Source organism: Apis cerana, linkage group LG12, assembly GCF_029169275.1.
Source record: "Apis cerana isolate GH-2021 linkage group LG12, AcerK_1.0, whole genome shotgun sequence".
NCBI lineage: Eukaryota > Metazoa > Arthropoda > Insecta > Hymenoptera > Apidae > Apis > Apis cerana.
This window is the reverse complement of record NC_083863.1, coordinates 10,569,473-10,588,170: the sequence shown is the minus strand read 5'-3', so window position 1 is coordinate 10,588,170 and position 18,698 is coordinate 10,569,473. Positions and strand designations below refer to the sequence as shown.

At 36.8% G+C, this 18,698-nt stretch overlaps 2 protein-coding genes across 2 annotated transcripts in view; one reads left to right on the top strand and one right to left on the bottom strand.

Annotated features, from left to right (window-relative positions):
* Positions 1-18,698, bottom strand: part of LOC107993966 (uncharacterized) — a 33,745-nt gene that overhangs the window by 8,999 nt on the left and 6,048 nt on the right. The gene's annotated exons all lie outside the window — the stretch shown is intronic.
* Positions 10,585-18,698, top strand: part of LOC107993964 (insulin-like growth factor 2 mRNA-binding protein 1) — a 70,895-nt gene continuing 62,781 nt past the window's right edge. Inside the window, exon 1 of the mRNA XM_017050652.3 lies at positions 10,585-12,048. Within this exon, the coding sequence (XP_016906141.1) occupies positions 11,874-12,048 (175 nt within the window). The 5' untranslated portion in view covers positions 10,585-11,873. The remainder of the gene's footprint in view (positions 12,049-18,698) is intronic.

Below are 18,698 nucleotides of genomic sequence, written 5' to 3'. Positions count from 1 at the left end.
GCGTCTATACACGCCCAATGAGTCCTGAACATGCCGACTTCTAGGAATCCATAGGCGTAGGACTAGCCCGCCTAGCTGAACTTTTGCCTGGTCTATGAATACTATCCGTGAACAGAAGTCGTCAAACAAAATAAACTTTATTTTTCAACATCGTGCAAACATTCGACCAATGATTTTTTTAGAATATCGTTGGTCGATTAGTGACATTACGCGATATTCGACGACAACCGAAAATCTATATTATTTCATAGAAATTGTAACGGATAATAGAAAATTTTACTATCCACAGAATGGACAAATAGAGGAATAATGGTAGAAAATTTTAAATGGAATAATATTTCAAGTGAATATTTATTTTTATTTTTGTAATCGAAACAAATTGAAGTTTATATTATTCGTAAAAATTGTTTTGCATATTTTGCATCGTTGATTACAAGTTTAATAGAATGATACTATATTGTTGAAATTAATACTATTATACGATATACGTTATTTTATTAAATAATATTATTGATAAACAGATGCATCGAATTATATTTTTATATTATAAATTTTAAACAATGTTACTTTCTTTTTATCGAATGCACGCTTATCGAATATTTCGTATTGAAAAATATAGGACAAATAATTCTTTCGATGTTATTATTTGTATAATAAAAAGAATTACATTCCTTTAATTTATCAAACTCTGAAATAATATTCCGTCCATTTGAAAAATATAAATTTTCTCGATGATTTTTAAGAAAACGGGTAAAAATACGAAAGAGTAAAAAGATAAATACGTTATAATCACTGTAAAGAATGCAATATTGAATTATACATTATATTTCTGTCTTTAAAATACTGCAACACTACACGTACAAATAGATAAATTTTTAAATATATTGTAATGAAACGTAACGTTTCGATTTAGAATTAGAAAGGGTGGGTAATTTTTGAAGATAATAATTTTAAATATTTTCAAAGATCCTAAATAATTTACCGAACGATAACGAAAAAGAAGAAGAAATCCACGGAACAAACACAGTAATCTCACGCAAGATGTTGAAAAGAAGATTCTGGAGGTTGGGTTCGCAAGATGCGCGCTACCGGAAGCGGATTATCATTTTCCGGCTGGAATTTTCGTGGCGCAAAAAGAAAAGGGGGAGAGATTGTAAGGGCGCAGAAGAGGGAGCGGTGTACGCGGTGGGGAAAAAATTTTTTTCTCGGTATTGGAAAGGGGGAGAAGGGAGAAAGGAGACATAAATAAAAGCATCCCTCTAGCGAAGCCCTCGTGCGACAGGGTGGCCAGGAGGGTCACGTTTGCCGCGCTTTTTCGACACGGGCCACATCGCGAAATCTAATTGGTCAATCGAGAAACAGCCATCTTTTGAATGGGCGTAGCCGCTCGTTAATACAGGGTGACTCACCCCTGCCTAGCGGAAGGCCTATGCCTCCCGTCCACTAACCTTCTCCCTTAACCTATCCCCTCTCTCTCTCTCTCGCCCTCTCTTCCTCCAACCACCATCCTGCGCTCACCCTTTTCTTTCTCTGCGCACGATTTTCTTTCTCTCCCCAACCCTCGCGCCCTTCTTTCTCCTCCTTCTTCTCCTTTCCCTCCCTACGTCACGTACTTTCTCTTTATCTTCCTCCCTCCACCCCGCCGACTCGTCCCGCTTCCTACCACTTACCCACTTGCAACCACCAGCTTTCCCCTCTTCCCGTCCGTTTCCGTCTATACCTTCGTCCCTTTCTATTTTTACGCCCGATATCTCTCCCCTCTCCACGCTTTCCGAGTTCACCCTCGTGAAACTTTTACGGTGCCACTACTCTTCCCGCGTCGAACCATCGACGCGACCCTGATCGCCCGCAAAGCCTTCCAACCCAGATCGTACCCGGAACAACTTTCCTTTTCCTAGCTTTATACAACGTATATATCTTACACGAGAGAAGGAAAGTTTTTGAAGAGAATACGTCGTGGTCGATTCTCGAGACCGGTATAAGGTCGCTCCAATCGAGCCAGCTTCTTCTTCTTCTTCTTCTTCTTCTTCTTCTACGACGAAGAAAGGAAAGGACAACTTTTACTTTCACCGTTATCCGACCTTTTGTTTCCCCGAGATCTTGAACCGCAGCCTTCAATTATCATCTTATTTCTCCTTCTTAAAGAGGAGAAATTTTTCCTTCCTTACGATTTGAACGGTGAAAAACAATACGAGAAGAATACGCGCTTTGGAAAATGGCATAACGTCGATTTCTTTCTACGAAATTAAATATAGCGCGAATAATACGAACATTTCTTCTATCTCGCGTGATGAGATTATTTAATTTAGAGAATGAATTTCGAATTTACTTCACACGTAGAATTTTGGTATAAATTCTGGAAGGAATAATATTAACGAATACGAATATATCAAAATAACGTGCAAAGTTTCGATATTAACGCGCAAAGCGAATGGCGTACCAATGTCGATTGCAGTTCTCGCTGCATCGTTGCTAAAATGCATTACCCCTCTCTCGTGTGGTATCCCACCATCGCAGTGCAGTGTCTCTCCCACACGGCGTCAAGTATGCGATGCACGATGCAAGACTTGGCGTGCGGCATGCGTAAATGTGCATTGCCAGTGCCCCACCATAAACAGTTCCGCCAATAGACGTCTGCCATGGATCCGTAATGAAGTCCGTCGATCAACCGCGCGTTATTTTCAATTTCATAACGCGTAAACAGGAATCTTTTAACTTTTGCAATGGCAAACGGGAGGAAATTGACAAGATCGAGGGAGAATTAAAATTGTTATATTATACAAGAGAAATTGTTGTTTTCGTTTCAAAATATATTCCGTGAAAAACAAATAAATAAAATAATCGACGTAGCTTTCACGATATGGTAAATTTCAAGGGTTACAATTGTTTCTAAATCTATAAAAAAATAATCCAACTTCGATGTTTAAAACGATAGTTTCTCAATAAATTTCGTTATTACTGCAATAGCTGGTTTGTTGCTCCAAAGATCAGATTTTAAGCTTCAAATAATAAGCTTAAAATATTAATAAAATACTCGACTAAAAATTGAATAGTATTCGGAGAAAATAAAATAATAAAAAGATTGCTTAAAAATATACTTTATATTCAAGAAAGATAAACCTTACGTATTTTTCTCTTTATTATTTCTAATATTTAGGGAGATTTTTTTTTCGAAAATTAGAAAAAATAGAGAAATCCAGCCTTGAAATAGCGTTCTATTCAGTGCTTGAAAATACCGTACGAATGTCTCATGGCGGTTGAAAGCTGCAGTTCTCGACCATGCAAAGTGCATTACCCCCCACTTGAATGCATCACCCCTCCACCAATGTATCTATCCCCTCCAAAAGAGTCCATCACCGTGCGGAGGATGTCTCTTGTTGGCTCCCCTCGTCACTGCGAGTGCATACAATAAAGCGATGCAACGATGCACACCGTGGATTCGACGACAAAAGAGGGGGATGCAACGGCCGTTCCTCCTCTAACTGTTTCTTTCTCAATGAAAATTCGAAAGAAAGAGCAAAAGAGGAGTTACATCTGCGACCGCACCTCCTGTGTTTGCCATTCCATCTTTTTCATCCATTTATAAATATTTATACACAGATTTTTTTATGTTAAAATTAATTTTTGAACTTTTGTCTAAAAAAAAATCTTTTATTCGAATCTTTAACGAGATCGGTATCGAATTGATCGTGATTCAATAGAAATAATAAAATAATCGTCTATGTTGTACGTTATCGAGATTTTCATCCAATATCCATATATATATATAATATTGCTTAGAATCGTGAAAATATTAAAATTCTTTCTCAAAGTGAATTCTCAAATCAATATTGCAAAAATGTAATTTCGAAGAAAAGAAAGAAAAGTTGGAGATTAAAAAAAAATAAAATTCCTATAACGATTGTAAAGATGAAAAAGATATCTAATAAATATAGATATATTTTAATATTGTAAATCGCGAAATGCGTAGATATATTAAATTTCCTCCCTCACTGGCAGCATATTTTAAAGATATTAATTCTTTACTTTATATCTACCGTTTCAAATAAATTTTTAATAAACTCGTATCCTCTGATAATATCCGTTACGCATTCAATATTCCATATAAAAATTTAATTAGTCCAAATATGTTAAAGTTGAAAAGAAGGGAAAATATATCTGCACAAAGTTCGCGAGTTTGCGAATTTTCGACCGCCATTTATACGCTGGGCCCTTTTGCCAAGGTTGGTGCTCGAACCTGCCCCTTCAGCTACCATATGTGCACGTACGTGTCTACATATAGGTACGCGCGTACATGAGCAACATGGTTGGACACGTGTGTTTGTAATCCACGCCATTTTCAACCGAATCCGAAATTTTCTTCGAATAATTGATCATCGTGAGCCAATCCACGAATATTTTTTTATACGAATAGGCGAGGAAATAACCAAAGATTCCCAATAATCGTCGTAATTACCAAATAATTTCTATCGATCTAACGTTTTATACGTGAACGAATTTAACTTAATGTCACGAATGCCTGATAACAAATTATAGAAAATTATAGATGCGGTTGGGAACGTTAAATTATCTTCTGTTGCTGTGTCATTATGTTCCCGGGAACAACGTCCTGGGAAAGGAGTAACATCTTTTGGTGACCGTTAGAATCCTAATTCCAGCACATCAAACGATTGTCCTATTTTAACGCAGCGTAACCGCAAGAGACATCGTTATTATACTTTCCTATTCTCCATCTGCTGGAATAACTATATGCTAATCTAAGGGACAGGTAACCGTCGAAAACAATAGGCACGATCCTAATAAAATCTGCAAACGATTATATATCATGATAATAACATTGATAACTATTGTACGATAAACCTGGCAATAAACGACACCACAAAATCAACGACTCGAAAATAAACGATTATTATTTTCCCACCGTTTAACCATATTGCGCTATGAATGAAAAAGACTGGTGTTTAATTTCATTATTATTAGATTCATTTAATTACCTATTTTTTTATATACTCGAGAATATAACGTAAGAAAAAGAATATCATTATTGCAGTTTATAAAAAATATCTATAAGAAATAAATAATACGATCCTAAGAAGATCGGAAAAACCGGAATTCTCTTAATAATCCATTCTTCGAATGCACCTTCGTGTTTAGGTATAGAGACCTAAGCATAATCAATGGCAAAGATCCTTGAAGCAACGAGCAATATAAGAAAGGATAATCCGTAAGAAAAGTTATGCCGAAGGAAAATGAAAGAGATGTCGGTGAAAAAAACTACTCTCCTGGTTACCCTTGGATATTGTCATCGCAGGATCCATCCGTGAGATCAGTTTTTTTTTGTGGCACGCTAACTTTTTTCCTATTTCACGGCGGGATAATGGATTCCTCGATCCTTTGGATACGCTCGTTACCACGGCATTCGTAACAGCTGCAGCTGCCAGGCCAGAGACCGTGATAACTAGAAAATCTTGCCTGCGACTAGTCTGGAGGAAATCGGTGAAAAAAAAACAGAAACCCAAGAGAGAAGAGGACAGGGATTGGAAAAGGGAAATACGATCCTTACGCCTTCTGGACTAACAGAATTTTCTTGCCGCCGACTAACCTACGAAACGTTACACAAAAACACGAAAGCGGATAAGAAATAAAATGAGAAGAATTGAGAAATAAAGTGTCATTTGTATTCCGCAAACTCTGTTGTTAAATTAATTTTAAGAAAGCGTGAATGTGATTGATGGAAAAATTAGGAATAAAAAAAGAATGGATTAGAAATATATATTTTCATAATATTATTATTCTTTGTTGAAATATATCTCTGAAATAAGCATCGATTCAAATTTTGAATTTGCAAAATTATACGTCGATTTCTCTAATATTATTAACTGGATAGATAATGAAAAGATTCTCTATTTACTCTAAACGTCTCAAATATCTCTCATTCGATTCGACAAAAACATTTTCACATTTATATAAAAGAGAGATGGCGTGCATTGTCCCAATTTTTACCGCGTCGAGTCGAGCCTCTTTTATTTCTCAACCTTAATATATAAATCTTATTCCACGGAACGCTTGTTTTCTGCTGTTCACGGAATAATTCCCTGTATTACGCGACCGACACGATACTTTCGAAAATTTGATTCGGTGAAAGAAATAGGTGAAAGGCGAAAGGAGAAGAGTCTGAATTTTGGCCACGAAACGCATATAATGACCGTGTACAGCTCGTATTTCATCCGATTATTCGTACGTGCAGGGCGATTTACTGCTCGGGGAATAGTTTTCTAGGCCAACAAGCTAGAGTCGCTAGAGAAATAAGAAGGGGCACGAGGATCGTTTCGAAAATGGGGGGGGAAAGGAGAGGGAAACAGGGGGAGGCCATCCGGGGCAATGCCAGCTGCGCTACCGTAACATAACGAGGTCTAAACGCGGGCGCCTTCTACCAATAGGAACCAACTGTTCATTAGGCTGTTGGTACAGGCTGCTCCAAATTGTCTACGAGAAGGACTGACTGCGAGGGTGTAGCGAAACGTCGAGAGATTAGATCTTGGCCAGGACGAAAACTCCAAACTTTCGTCCTCCGAATCGATTGCACGAAACCGATAGAATGATACAACACGAAGAAACATCACCAAGTTGATCTCTTCTTTATAAGAATTACACTTAACTGAATAGATAAAATAATATTAATTTATCGAAGACAGATTTATCTAGGATCTTATCTAGGATGCTAGATAAGATAGAATAGAAAAAAATCGTTTATAATGTGATGGAGTATATTGAATATATTACGGTTTGAAGATGATATACTTGCTTCCTTGAAAATAAATTAAGGTGCGTAAGATTTTATTTCCAATTTGCGAAAACCTGAATATTATTTGATTCTAAAAATATGTGAATAAATTTTTTAACTAGGAAGATGTCTTATTTGACACATCTATTTAAAAATACTAAGATATTTTAATGTATTATGAAATAATATTTAGATAATTTAATTTGCAATTTAAACAAGAAAGAAATGAACGATCATTATTGCAACATAAACAGAATTGTAAATTGTATCCAAATTTTTTTTAGTCACGAAAAAAAACCCTAGCGAAAAATACGGAACTTTCACTTGTAAACTGTTATAGAAACCGCAACTGCTGTGCTGGCAAGTAAGAGATCTCCTAAATCCTAACTTATCGACTGTTATAATGTGATGGTAATTTATTCTAAACTTGATAAAATATATTTATAATATAAATTTAAAATGTATCAATTAATTGTTTTTCTTTGCGATCGCCATACTTATAAGTATAAACTTATTATTTACAAGATAATATAATATTTTATAAATTTATTATAATATTTATAGCTTTTATAATATAATATTTTATAGCTTTTATGTATATTTGTTTTACTTTTATTTGTAATAATCTCCATCACAATTTTTTTAACATAGAATAAAAAATTGTTTTCATATAAATCATAATTCAATATAAACTATATTTAAATTTAGGATACATTGTCAATATTTCTATTGTAAAAATTATATTTTTCAAGAAAAATAATGAAAGAAAATATACAAATAAGAATGTACACCTTATAAATTTGTATTTTTGACATAGATAAAGAAACAACGAGAACATAACGTTGAATATTTTACGTTAAACGTTTCTAACAGCAAAATATAAATTGATTTTATTTCACAGATCTTTCCGAGATTTTTCACAATTTGCAATATTTTTTCCATTAAAAATATCTTCTATTTTTCAATCCATCATATGGAAATATATGACAGGTGACAGATGCAGATTGCATTTTCTCAATCGAAGTGAAATCATATGTACATCCCGTAACAGCTGCAAATCCAAGATAGTATAAAGCAATTTTCCAATTCATTTTTCGTTATTTTCTCTTTACCTTTTTCTCTCGCTTTCATTAATAGGAAATCAAAAACGAAATGAGTATATGCTGTTATAATAAAGAAATGGCAATTAATGGCAACCTGTACTTATACACCGGAGAGACAAGAAACAAATTATGGTCAATCCATTTAGAATAGAACATTACCCAGTACGGTGGAGTCTATGTATTTATTTATTTCATATAATCAAAAAGAGTTCTAATTTTCTAACATTCTAATTTTCACGTAAAAAAAAGGTTTTTACACGAAAAACTATATATTAGATCATATTACAAAAGAAAACCACAAAGGAAGTTTAAAAAAACGTATATCAAGTAAACACCATAAAAAATTGGGTAAAGTTACGAAGTGAGAATAGAAAAAATTATAAGAATTAATACGATGTTTGATGAATCATCTTTGTATATTCAGATTTCAGAAATTTTTCATTTCATTGATTTTTCATAAATTATTTACATTAGTCATATTCGATTAATATGTCTCTTATGAATAATCTAATAATAATTTAAAAACTGCATAATCGAATCATACGGGGAAAGTGCAAAAGTAAAACGATAAAAAGAAATAAACGGTAACTTAAATACCCATCATATGCAAGTATTAAAAACAAAAATAAATATAATTAGAAGGTATTAATAATGATTATGAAAAATCTGACAAATATTTCCCATATATTTGTGTTTTCTACGCAAGTTAGAAGAGCGTTTATAATATCCTGTGGCTAAGTTTTCTTTCCATACGTTTCTAAGGACGCCCCCATTAAACGGTGGACAGGGGTAATCGAATAGTTCTAAGCTACCGGAGGGTCGGAATAGGCGTTCTAAAATTGGGAGGGGTACGTAGGGGAACACGAAAACCGGATGGCACGCCGAAATGTAGTCGACTATATTCTGAATTCATCCTCCATTTCGGAACATAATTTTTATTTCGATAAGAATTTAACATTTCCATTGATTTATTTGTGATCAATTATAACTAAAACTATAACCGAAGTTGTAGCGATTCATCAATTTATTTATCATACCTTCTTATTGTTTCCATTAAATTTTCATTAAATTATCAAAACACGTACATTCATTACGCGTATATTTTTCTTCATATGTAAATAATTTTCGGAAAAATATGTATATATGAAATTTCATTCGGATAAAAAGATCAATGATTGATTTTAATTAAATATATGGATATTTTCATACGTGTTACGTGTACGTCTTTTTCTTACACGTTTTGCATCCAATAATCACAAAAATAGCAGTTCTAGCCAATTAATCGTTACTCGAAGGCAGGTGAATAGAAGCAACATGGACGCAGTTTCTTCCTTTTCCAACCTCTTACCCTGAGCACCCTGACCCTGGGCACATAGGCAGCTGTCTCTCTCCACCCCTTTATGGGCATGGCACTGCTCTAACGTAAGAACGGATTTGTCTATCCCTGCTCGGTGTGCAGTAGTATCGCAAGACCATTGAGAATCATCTTCATAATATTTTTAAATCTACTTTTCTCCGCTATAATAAAATCTTTCAATTACATTCCAATAATAACGAATGTAATTATCATTTGATACGAAATATGAATAAAATATAATGATTCTAAATTTTACATTATTTATTTAAAAGATACGAAAAATTATTTTTTATACTTTTGAAAATGAATAAAAATGTTTCATAATAATTTGACGTAAAATGGGAGAGGAAAATTTAAAATGCCGATCATATCTCACATATATGATGTATTAAAAACATCTGTTTCTTCGTTTGTTACTTAATTTAATTTATATTTCCATACTTTTTAAATCTATTTCCAACGTATTTTATAAATGTCACGATTTTTTTTACTTTACTTTTAACTGTCGCTACATCTTTATACGAACAAGTTTGATGTATACACGATTAAACATTATCGTTCAAATTAAATTTGTATTTGAATTTTAATACCGAATTATTCATCGAAATCTTTGGGATACTAGTATATTAAGCAAGTAAATAACGAAACGTTTGCAACAAGAATAGAGGCAACTGTTACCCAAGTAGTCGAAGGTTACAAATAGTTCCAGAGAAATCAGCTAACCGTCTATATAAATGCAAATTGAACGCGAAGATACGTATCTTCGATTCATTCGGTGGTCTCATCATTCCCAGCGGCGCTTAGCGGGGAAAAAAATACCCGATAGATCGGTACAACAATCTTTCAAGTATGAATACCAACGGCAACGCAGGAGCAAGGAACTCGTTAACCGTGCTACCGTTCGCCGAAAACACCCGGTACATTCTTGCAGGAATCGAACGCACGCTATAGCCAGAAAGAGTAAGGAAACGAAGGCGGGAAGGCGGGAGAAAGAGAAGGCGAGGGCGCGCTAGCGCGCCACGACGCTCACACGCGTGTATATATCTACGCGTACGTGCGTTTTCTACTCGCGTACACGCATGCTCGTGTGCGTGCACGCAACCTGAATGAAGGAGCGTGCGACGAGCGAGCACGCATGCACGTGAAAGCGAGCGTGCACGCAGACAAGCACATTGCCGGCTGCGAAAACCGGCGTGCGAAAATTGACCAATCCGGAGCAGAGGCGGGAGTCGGTGGGGCAGCCACGTGGTGCCGTAGCGGCCAATGAAAGGCAAGGCGCTCGCGAATTTCGAGTCGGTTTCCCGCTTAGCGCTCATGAGCTTCTAGTTGCTAGAGCAAGACAGACGGGAAGAGGGAAAAAAAAAAAAAAAGAGTGAGAAAGTGCACGCACAAGCAAGGAGAGACGGGAAGGTTATACGGTTGGTAAAAAGGAGCGAGGAAGAAGGAGCAAGGAAAAAAAAAGAGAAGAGTGACGAGTTTGCATCGCATTGCCCCCCCAGGACACGCGAAAGAGCGAAGGAGAGAAAAGAGAAAGAGGAAGAGAGAAAGGGCGAAGAGCGGTGAGAAAGAGAGAGAGAAGGAAAATGCCGAATGAGAGTGCCCCTCAGACGTCGCGCCGTAGTCTAGCCAAAGAGACAAGAGCCTGGTAGGAAGGTGCGTCGTCGTCGTCGCAACGAGAGGAGAGGAAAGAAAGAGAAAGAGAGAGAGAAAGAGAGAGAGAGGAGTCGCTTGGCACACGGTGAATCGTCAAGAGAACGGTCAACGCGCGTCCCTTAACCTTAAAAAAGTTGAAGAGTCGTTTCTGAGAAGACACGGTCGTCGTGGTAGTCCGCCTGATCGGTCGTCGCAGTCATCCACGTCGGTTTGAATGATCGAGCTGGCTCGAGAGACATCCATTGCCACCGGAAACACGCCAAGTCTGTATACTACCGGTGCCGAGTCGACGTGACAGAGAGTCGTTGTACCTCGAAGCGAGCGGGAAATAGACAGCGGTTCCAGAGGAAAGGAAGAAAGGAGAAAACAAAAGACAGTACAGCCAAGAACGCTTGGAAGATCGTTCAAGAAGTTACGAAAAACCTCCTGTGTTCCTTTCGTTTTTTGGTGTGCAAGCGCGAAAAATCACGCCGAGTATCACGCGAGAAAGACAATCGTGTTCGCCGAGACGTTAAGATAATAACCAAAAAAATAAGAGTAAAATCAGGCCACGGAAAAGACCCTGACGAAAGCGCGCTCTCGTGTTTCTTCCTGCATGATAACAGGATTCAACGTGTCGTCGTCGTCGTCCTCGTCGTCGTCGTCGTCGTCATCGTCTGCGTCGCATACGTGTATTCGTTCTCTGCCGGGAATAGTTACGATCTTCGACGTGTCGAAAACGTGCGGTGATCGTGTCATTCTCGAGTTTGTCTACGGATTTCATCGGTGTATCTCCTTTCGGGTCTCGTGGTGCGAAATAATCGGTTTTTTTACCGTTTTCGCGTCGTGATCATCCTCGTTGACGTGTTGTGGACAACATCGTCAGCGACCTCTTCGTCTAGCTGCGTGCTACTGGGCTGCAAATTTTTCAAGCCACGTGGCCGAGACGTATCTCGGCATAATTAACATCATTACGTCCAAGAGCGAACCAACCACTATGTCGAAGCTCTACGTGGGCAATCTACCGTCGGATTGTAATGAGAGTGCCCTCCGGCAACTCTTTCAGGATCATAATTTGTCGTGTACAACAATCTTGGTGAAACGAGGCGGATACGCATTCGTTGATTGCACGGATCAGTCTGTGGCCGATCGTGCAATCGACAAACTTAACGGTGAGTTTAGAATCAATAGACGAGATAATATTGGATAGATCGCTTTCCTATGCTTTTACGTTTGAGTTCCTATCGGCTGTTGCTACGCTGATACGGAACGTCTTGTAAAATACGCTGCGTTTTACTATGCCAATACATCGCTACGTTTACTGCGATTGCTATTATCACAGGCTCTGCTGTCACGTTCCACGACTGAACGAAGAAGAACCTTCGCAAGGAGCAATACACGCAACTTGGACACTTCATTACTAATGTAAAAATCGCTTTTATCGCTTTACATAATGTTATAATTTAGGTATGGCCATTACAATCTGCAGACAAGAAAACGAACTTATTTTGTACAAAGTTTTTTTGTATTTACGCGTGCAACAAGTTTTGTTCACCTGTACATTCATATTGTCACGCTTTTACATGCTTTTTCGATTAGTTTGTAAGATTTTACGAGTAGAAATATATATAAACATTTGCACGCTTGTATATATGCTTTACACAATTTGCTGCTTACATTTATTTTCCTATCTCGATCGAATGATCGGTATCCTGTACATAATCAACCCTGTCCAACCTATGCAATTATTTATATTTATGCGCAGACTGTATTTTTATTATAACCTAAATGTATAAATAATGGACAACTTCATTGTGTCATTCAGTGGATCGATCGTCAATTATATTCGCTGACGAAAGGACTATCGCAATGCATTATTGATTGTTTAATATTTTCTATTTACTTTGATCATTTTAATCACAAAATGATATCAAAATTCAAGAAATTTAATCACTTTATTTAATTCTTTTTAAAGAAAGAGAAATATTTATGAATGATCGCTTTAAACGAACAACCACTGTGAATTTGTCTATCAGTTTGAGAACCTCTGGGCGCGACCTCGAAAATGCGTCCGTCGAAAAAATACATATTCCCATTTTGATCGAATACTACATATAGGAATATATTGGTGCAATTTACATTTTTGGATGTTTTCACGTCATACAGAACGAAATGTTATTTTTCTCTGTTTAATTATACGAAGCTTTTCATCTAGCCAATCGTGTTTTTCAAATTCTCCTTGAAAACAGCGCGAGAGATCGGAACTACTCTGCTCGTGTCGTGTGGAAAACTTATCCACGTGGTGGAGAGGCGCACGCATCGGCAAGATGGCGGAGCTTTATACCGGCAAGGTCACGCGTGTGGGTTTCGCCTTTGAGATAAGTTTCTGATAATCGCTTGTGTCGTGGCCAACATACTGTCGTTGATCGATACGATAAACAGCTTCATTTTATACTTGGCAATAGTAATTTGAGTATTCAAAAAGAATTAAGATACAATCGCGCGATTGATAACAAACCGCTTAATCGTGACTGATTAGAATTCAATTATCACCAACGAATATTGAAATTTCATTTCGGCATAGTCGACAATCTGTGACCAAAATTATAAGTACTACGTGTAAATTAAATTTTTTACTCGATCATCGATCTTATTTGTCGTAAAGATGTAATAAAGTTACCAATGATCGATTAAAGCCATTAAGGAATGCATTAGTCAACGCGACTACTCTTTTTTTCGTGCGATTCATTAATAATTTCGAAATAATTAATAAAGGCAAACAAAACAAAATTGTCGATCTTACGTATTTTTCGTAAAACGATTATTCTTTCATAAATCCTGACCCTCCGTACTGAATTTTCACTTTGTCTCGAAAAGTTAGATCGATATTTGACTAGAGACGACTCACGCCTGAACGTTGGTGATTCTCCCGCCCAAAAAACGTGGTCAAGGTCGCGTTTGTACGCGTGACGTATGGTTCCCCACTGGTTATAATGCGAGGTTAAAATCTACATCGTGAAATACCGCCAACTTTATTTCAACGTATCCATAGAAATCGGTTAGTCACACTCATCATGTACGACGACCATGCCAATCGAGTAAATCCAGATCGTAAATTTGGTAGATGATATCGTAAATGACATGCGCATTCGTACATTACGATTCATTTCGACGTTTATCGATCATTGACACTTGTATATCATTTCAATTTTTTCTACAGGTTAATAACATTAAAGAAATAGAAAAATATAAAAGAATCGTGTTATAATATTTTGAAGAATTATTTTAAATCATTCTGTTGCCTATTGACAAGATTATTTGTAATCACACGTAATTTGTTTTTTTGCAATTCATGTAATAAATATCCGTAAGACAATTGTCGCGTTCAAACTCTTTTACGTAATGTTCGTTTTACGTTCGATAAATTGATTTTGACGAGAAGTTATCAATGACAACAAACGAATATTTATTTATATCGTAAAACGATTTGATTCCATCGAATTAAAACAAAAGAGAAGAGAATTGAACGACGAGATAAAAGATTCTTGAGATATTCCACTCTAATTCTCAGGAAGTATGAGATACGAGCAGTTGGGAAAATTTGGAATATAATGGCAGTCAAAAATGTAGCAAAGAATGGTCGGCTTGCTTAGAAGCCGGGTTGCAAGAAAGAGGCGCGACACGAACATTGGAACGATTCATAGGGAATAGTTTCTCCCTCTATTTCGTTAGCAGAAGGTTCAGTCGTTGCTCTGCAACAGAGGTACATATGTATGCGGGGCTGATCCTTGGATACAATACCGTGTGCGGAGAACGTTACCTCTGACTGAGTACAGAACTAGTTTGGTGGGTTGTGTTACGTTTTAGACTAACTAAGGCTAGTCGCGGTTAAACTACATCAGACTATGAACATCGATATTAATTCACCGAGCCACTATAGCTTATTCGCTATTTAATGCCTTCATTTTGTTTGTGAACCATGGGAACCATTGTGCCTTATTATCGCTTTCCAATGAAAAAGCTATTAACTGAATAAAATATCTTAAAGGGTCGTCATGAATATTTTTTTTCTGTTAAAAAATTTTGTCTCGGAACGAGATCTTTGTAAGAAATAATATACTTTTTTTCAAGTATAGAATCAAACGATAAGATGAAGTTTTATTTTTCAAGTTGAAATTTAAAGAATCATTCAGTATTTAATTTACACAAATTAAAAGAGAATAAAGTATTTAAAGTATATTTTTAATCTCGGGTATCCATTCGTTCATGACTCGGTCAGCTTGATTTGTCGCGTGCCTGCTCGAGACCACCTGCCCTCGAAAAAAGTTACCTGTTAACCGGTAACCGACACTGATGGAACTTTACGATTCGGTTTCTCCTCGGGCATGATAAATTTAAGGGTTGATAATAATATCGGTTCAAACTAAAGGAAAATAATTCTACGTTAACATATTCGATTTTATTACGATAAAGAAAATTTTTCTAAATCGTGTCAAAAGTTAAACGCTCTTGTTATCCGTTTTCCGAATCGCGTTTTTATCGTGCAAAAAAAATATGCATACACATAGATAAAAATGTGTTCGAAAAAAATAATTATAACGAATAATACATCGTTATTTGAATTCTTTGCAAGCGAACGTTAAAAATTATTCGAATAACTTAAATTAATCATCCACATTGAAATCCAATATATCTCGGTGATATACAATGAACCTTATGCCAACTATTATCAGTTGGTATCTGTTCCTACTATCAATGACTGCGAAGTCCAAAACTTTATCTCAACCGTAGAGCGGTTGAAATAGAACTAGGTTTTACTCATTTCTCGAAATTTATATACAACGTTATATTTACTTTTCACAAATTTATCCTTTCGATATTATAGAAATTTTTCGCTTTTTTCTTTTTTTTTTCTTCTCTTTTTTGACTATAATTGATAATTAATATAAAAACCGTATATAATTATCTTACAAAGATTTAGAAGTTTTTTTATAATTGTGATTTTACAAGAGACTCTAAATGAACTCCTGTCCCAATGAAACGGAAAATTAAAGATCCTTCTCGTTCCATTTCCTTCATTTTATCGCATAAATTGGAAATTTGATCGTTAACCGTGTATCAAGTTGAGAACAACGGCGAAAAAGAACTGGATTTAACACCGACACAAATGTACGGCTTAAGCGCAAAAAGTGCTTGCGCGTCTGCAAGGAGGAAGTGCTATCTTTAGAGCGGCGAAAAGAGAGTGTGCGATGTCTTCTCGTCTTCTTTTTCGTCTAGCCATCCGCTTTCATTAAATGAATGTGTATGGTCTTCGAACCGGGAGCTAGAAAGCCATTGTGAAATTTCGACATACTCGATACTACCTCGAAATGAATGAAACTTCTGTATCAGTCACGTTTTATTTCGCAAGCCGCAAATCAGTGGCTTGACGACCGATAAAATCCTCCGTTGCATCGCAAAATTATTCGACCGAATTGATCGCAAGTTTTAATTCGCGCTTCGAAGATACGAGTTATTTTAAAGAAGAATTTCGAAGAATTATCGAAACGATTAATTTACATTGTCGGTGGAGGGGGGGATCGGTCAAATTAAAAGCCTTTCGTCGAACAGATTTATTACGTTCCACAATATCGAAAGGAAATTAATGAGATTATACTGGAAAGAATTGATAGCGGCGAGACATCTCTATATGAAATTATCCCTGGACCACAGTCTCTATTTTGAGTGTTTCTATATCGGCTTCGTCGACAATTCTCTATTTCTTTCTTGGCCTCCCACGCGGCAACCTTTTTTCTTTTTTCTATCTATATATTGTCTTCGTCTTTCGTGGCCTCTGTTCGCTCGAGGAACCTTTGAAGACACGTGTTTGTTTTAGATACCCGGCCGTTGACTTCCCGGCAAATAACCGTGTTACCACTGTTACTCCGAACGAAACCGTTCTCAACGAAATCTTTCTTATTATAACACTCACACATTAGATATCTCGTTGGCAGGAACTGTACGTTTCAACGTTTTTCCCTTGTATTTTATCCAGTGGAAAAAATAGGTGTGCTACATTTTATCGCATCCTATCGTTATCAGACACCGAGTTTTTCTATACGATCATCACGTCCCTAATCCGCTTATATAATCTCTGTTTCCAACGAAACACGTTCGTTCGCCTCATTCGAATAAAGTTTTTGAAAAAAGATTCGATATGCATTCGAGAAGATTCGATCGAAAAATTCGGATCGGGAAATTTTTCAAAGGGTGATCGATTATAGAGAATTTTTCGAGATAGCGCACAATTTTGTTCAATGAAAAGATTTAAAAGCAAAAGTTTTTTTAAGAAAAAAAAAAATTGTATTGATTACGGAATGCTCGATAACGAGTAAAGTTCGTTGAACTTAGAAATTTTTTAAGAGTAAGATCCATTAACTTCTCGTAACGAAATGAACTTCGACGTTAAAATTTATCAAGAGAGAAGAAAGTTCATTGATCAGAGAATTCTTGATGATAAAAAAAAAAGGAAAAAAAAAAAATTCATTTAACGAGAAAAATCTGAATAAAAAAGACTTTTTGAGGCATATTTTGTATTCGACAAATTGCCAAGTGATTTTTATCTTTCCCTCGTTCACGTAACTGAAATCTTTATGACGAAATAGGAAAAAAGAAGAGAAAGACGAGCGACGTCTGCCGCCAGTTGCGGTGGCAGTGAATCCTCTTGGCCCCACGTGCGCGTAATTGTCAGGTACGAAGAGAGAAATCCGAATCTTTCGACAGGTGTCAATGAACCGGGCAACGACGTATCCATCGAAGGATAAGCGAGAAAGATAGAAGGGAAGGAGGATGAGCGGGTCGAGAGAGAGAGAGAAGAGGCACGAACAGCTCATTCGCACCTGCCTCCGTATACTATATGGAGGCTCACGGTGATTTCGCATTTCGTCAACGCGATTTGGTGAAACTGATTCTCTTCCACGAATTAAGAACAACCCCAACGCCGAGAAAGTTCTACTTAAAATGATAAAAATATAAAACATCGTTGAACGATTGCAAAAACACGGATTGTCGTTTACATCGTATCGTAAAAAATTCTCCGCGGCGTTTCATAATTTCTAATTCTCTATTTAACAATCGAATCGGTAAGACGAATCGTTCAATATACCGCGCGTATTACGAGGCAGCATATTTACACGGGAATAATAAGGATGAAAAGATAGAGAAACGTGGCAACTCGTGGTAGAAAAATTGCATCGGCATGGCGCCATTAATCTCCAAACGAGCGGATATTATTTTAATTCTCAAGCCTTGGACCGAGTCTCTTCCGAGAAACGCCGCCCTTTGTCCCGGTCGGCTCCACGAAAGAAAAGTGACCGAGTGATTTAATCTACGAACGAAGACGGAGACCCTGGACTCTTTCTGCTTCTCGCTGTTCCCTGTGCCTCTTCTTTTCTTTCCATTCCCGCGTTTCTTTTTTGTCTATCGAACGTCTATGTTCGAATTCAACGATTCCCATCAACGACCATTTGCTGCGAGGAAAATCGAAATCACGACTCGTCCACGAATTTCTATTCTCGCGATGCGGATGAATAAAATTATATGCAAGTATATAGAGATATATCGGCTATTGTGCTACTGCGTTAAAACGAAGGCGCCAACAGATATAGATACGGCGTTCACGCATTCGAAAGTGTGCGTGTGTTGGTTCATCTTACACGGGGATTTATGAAATGCTCTCGACCACTTTATACAAACGTGAAACTCTGAACTTTGTCCATATGTTAGATAAAACTCGTTATCGTGAGTTGGCGCGCTATAACGTTTGCTATTATTGACGTACACT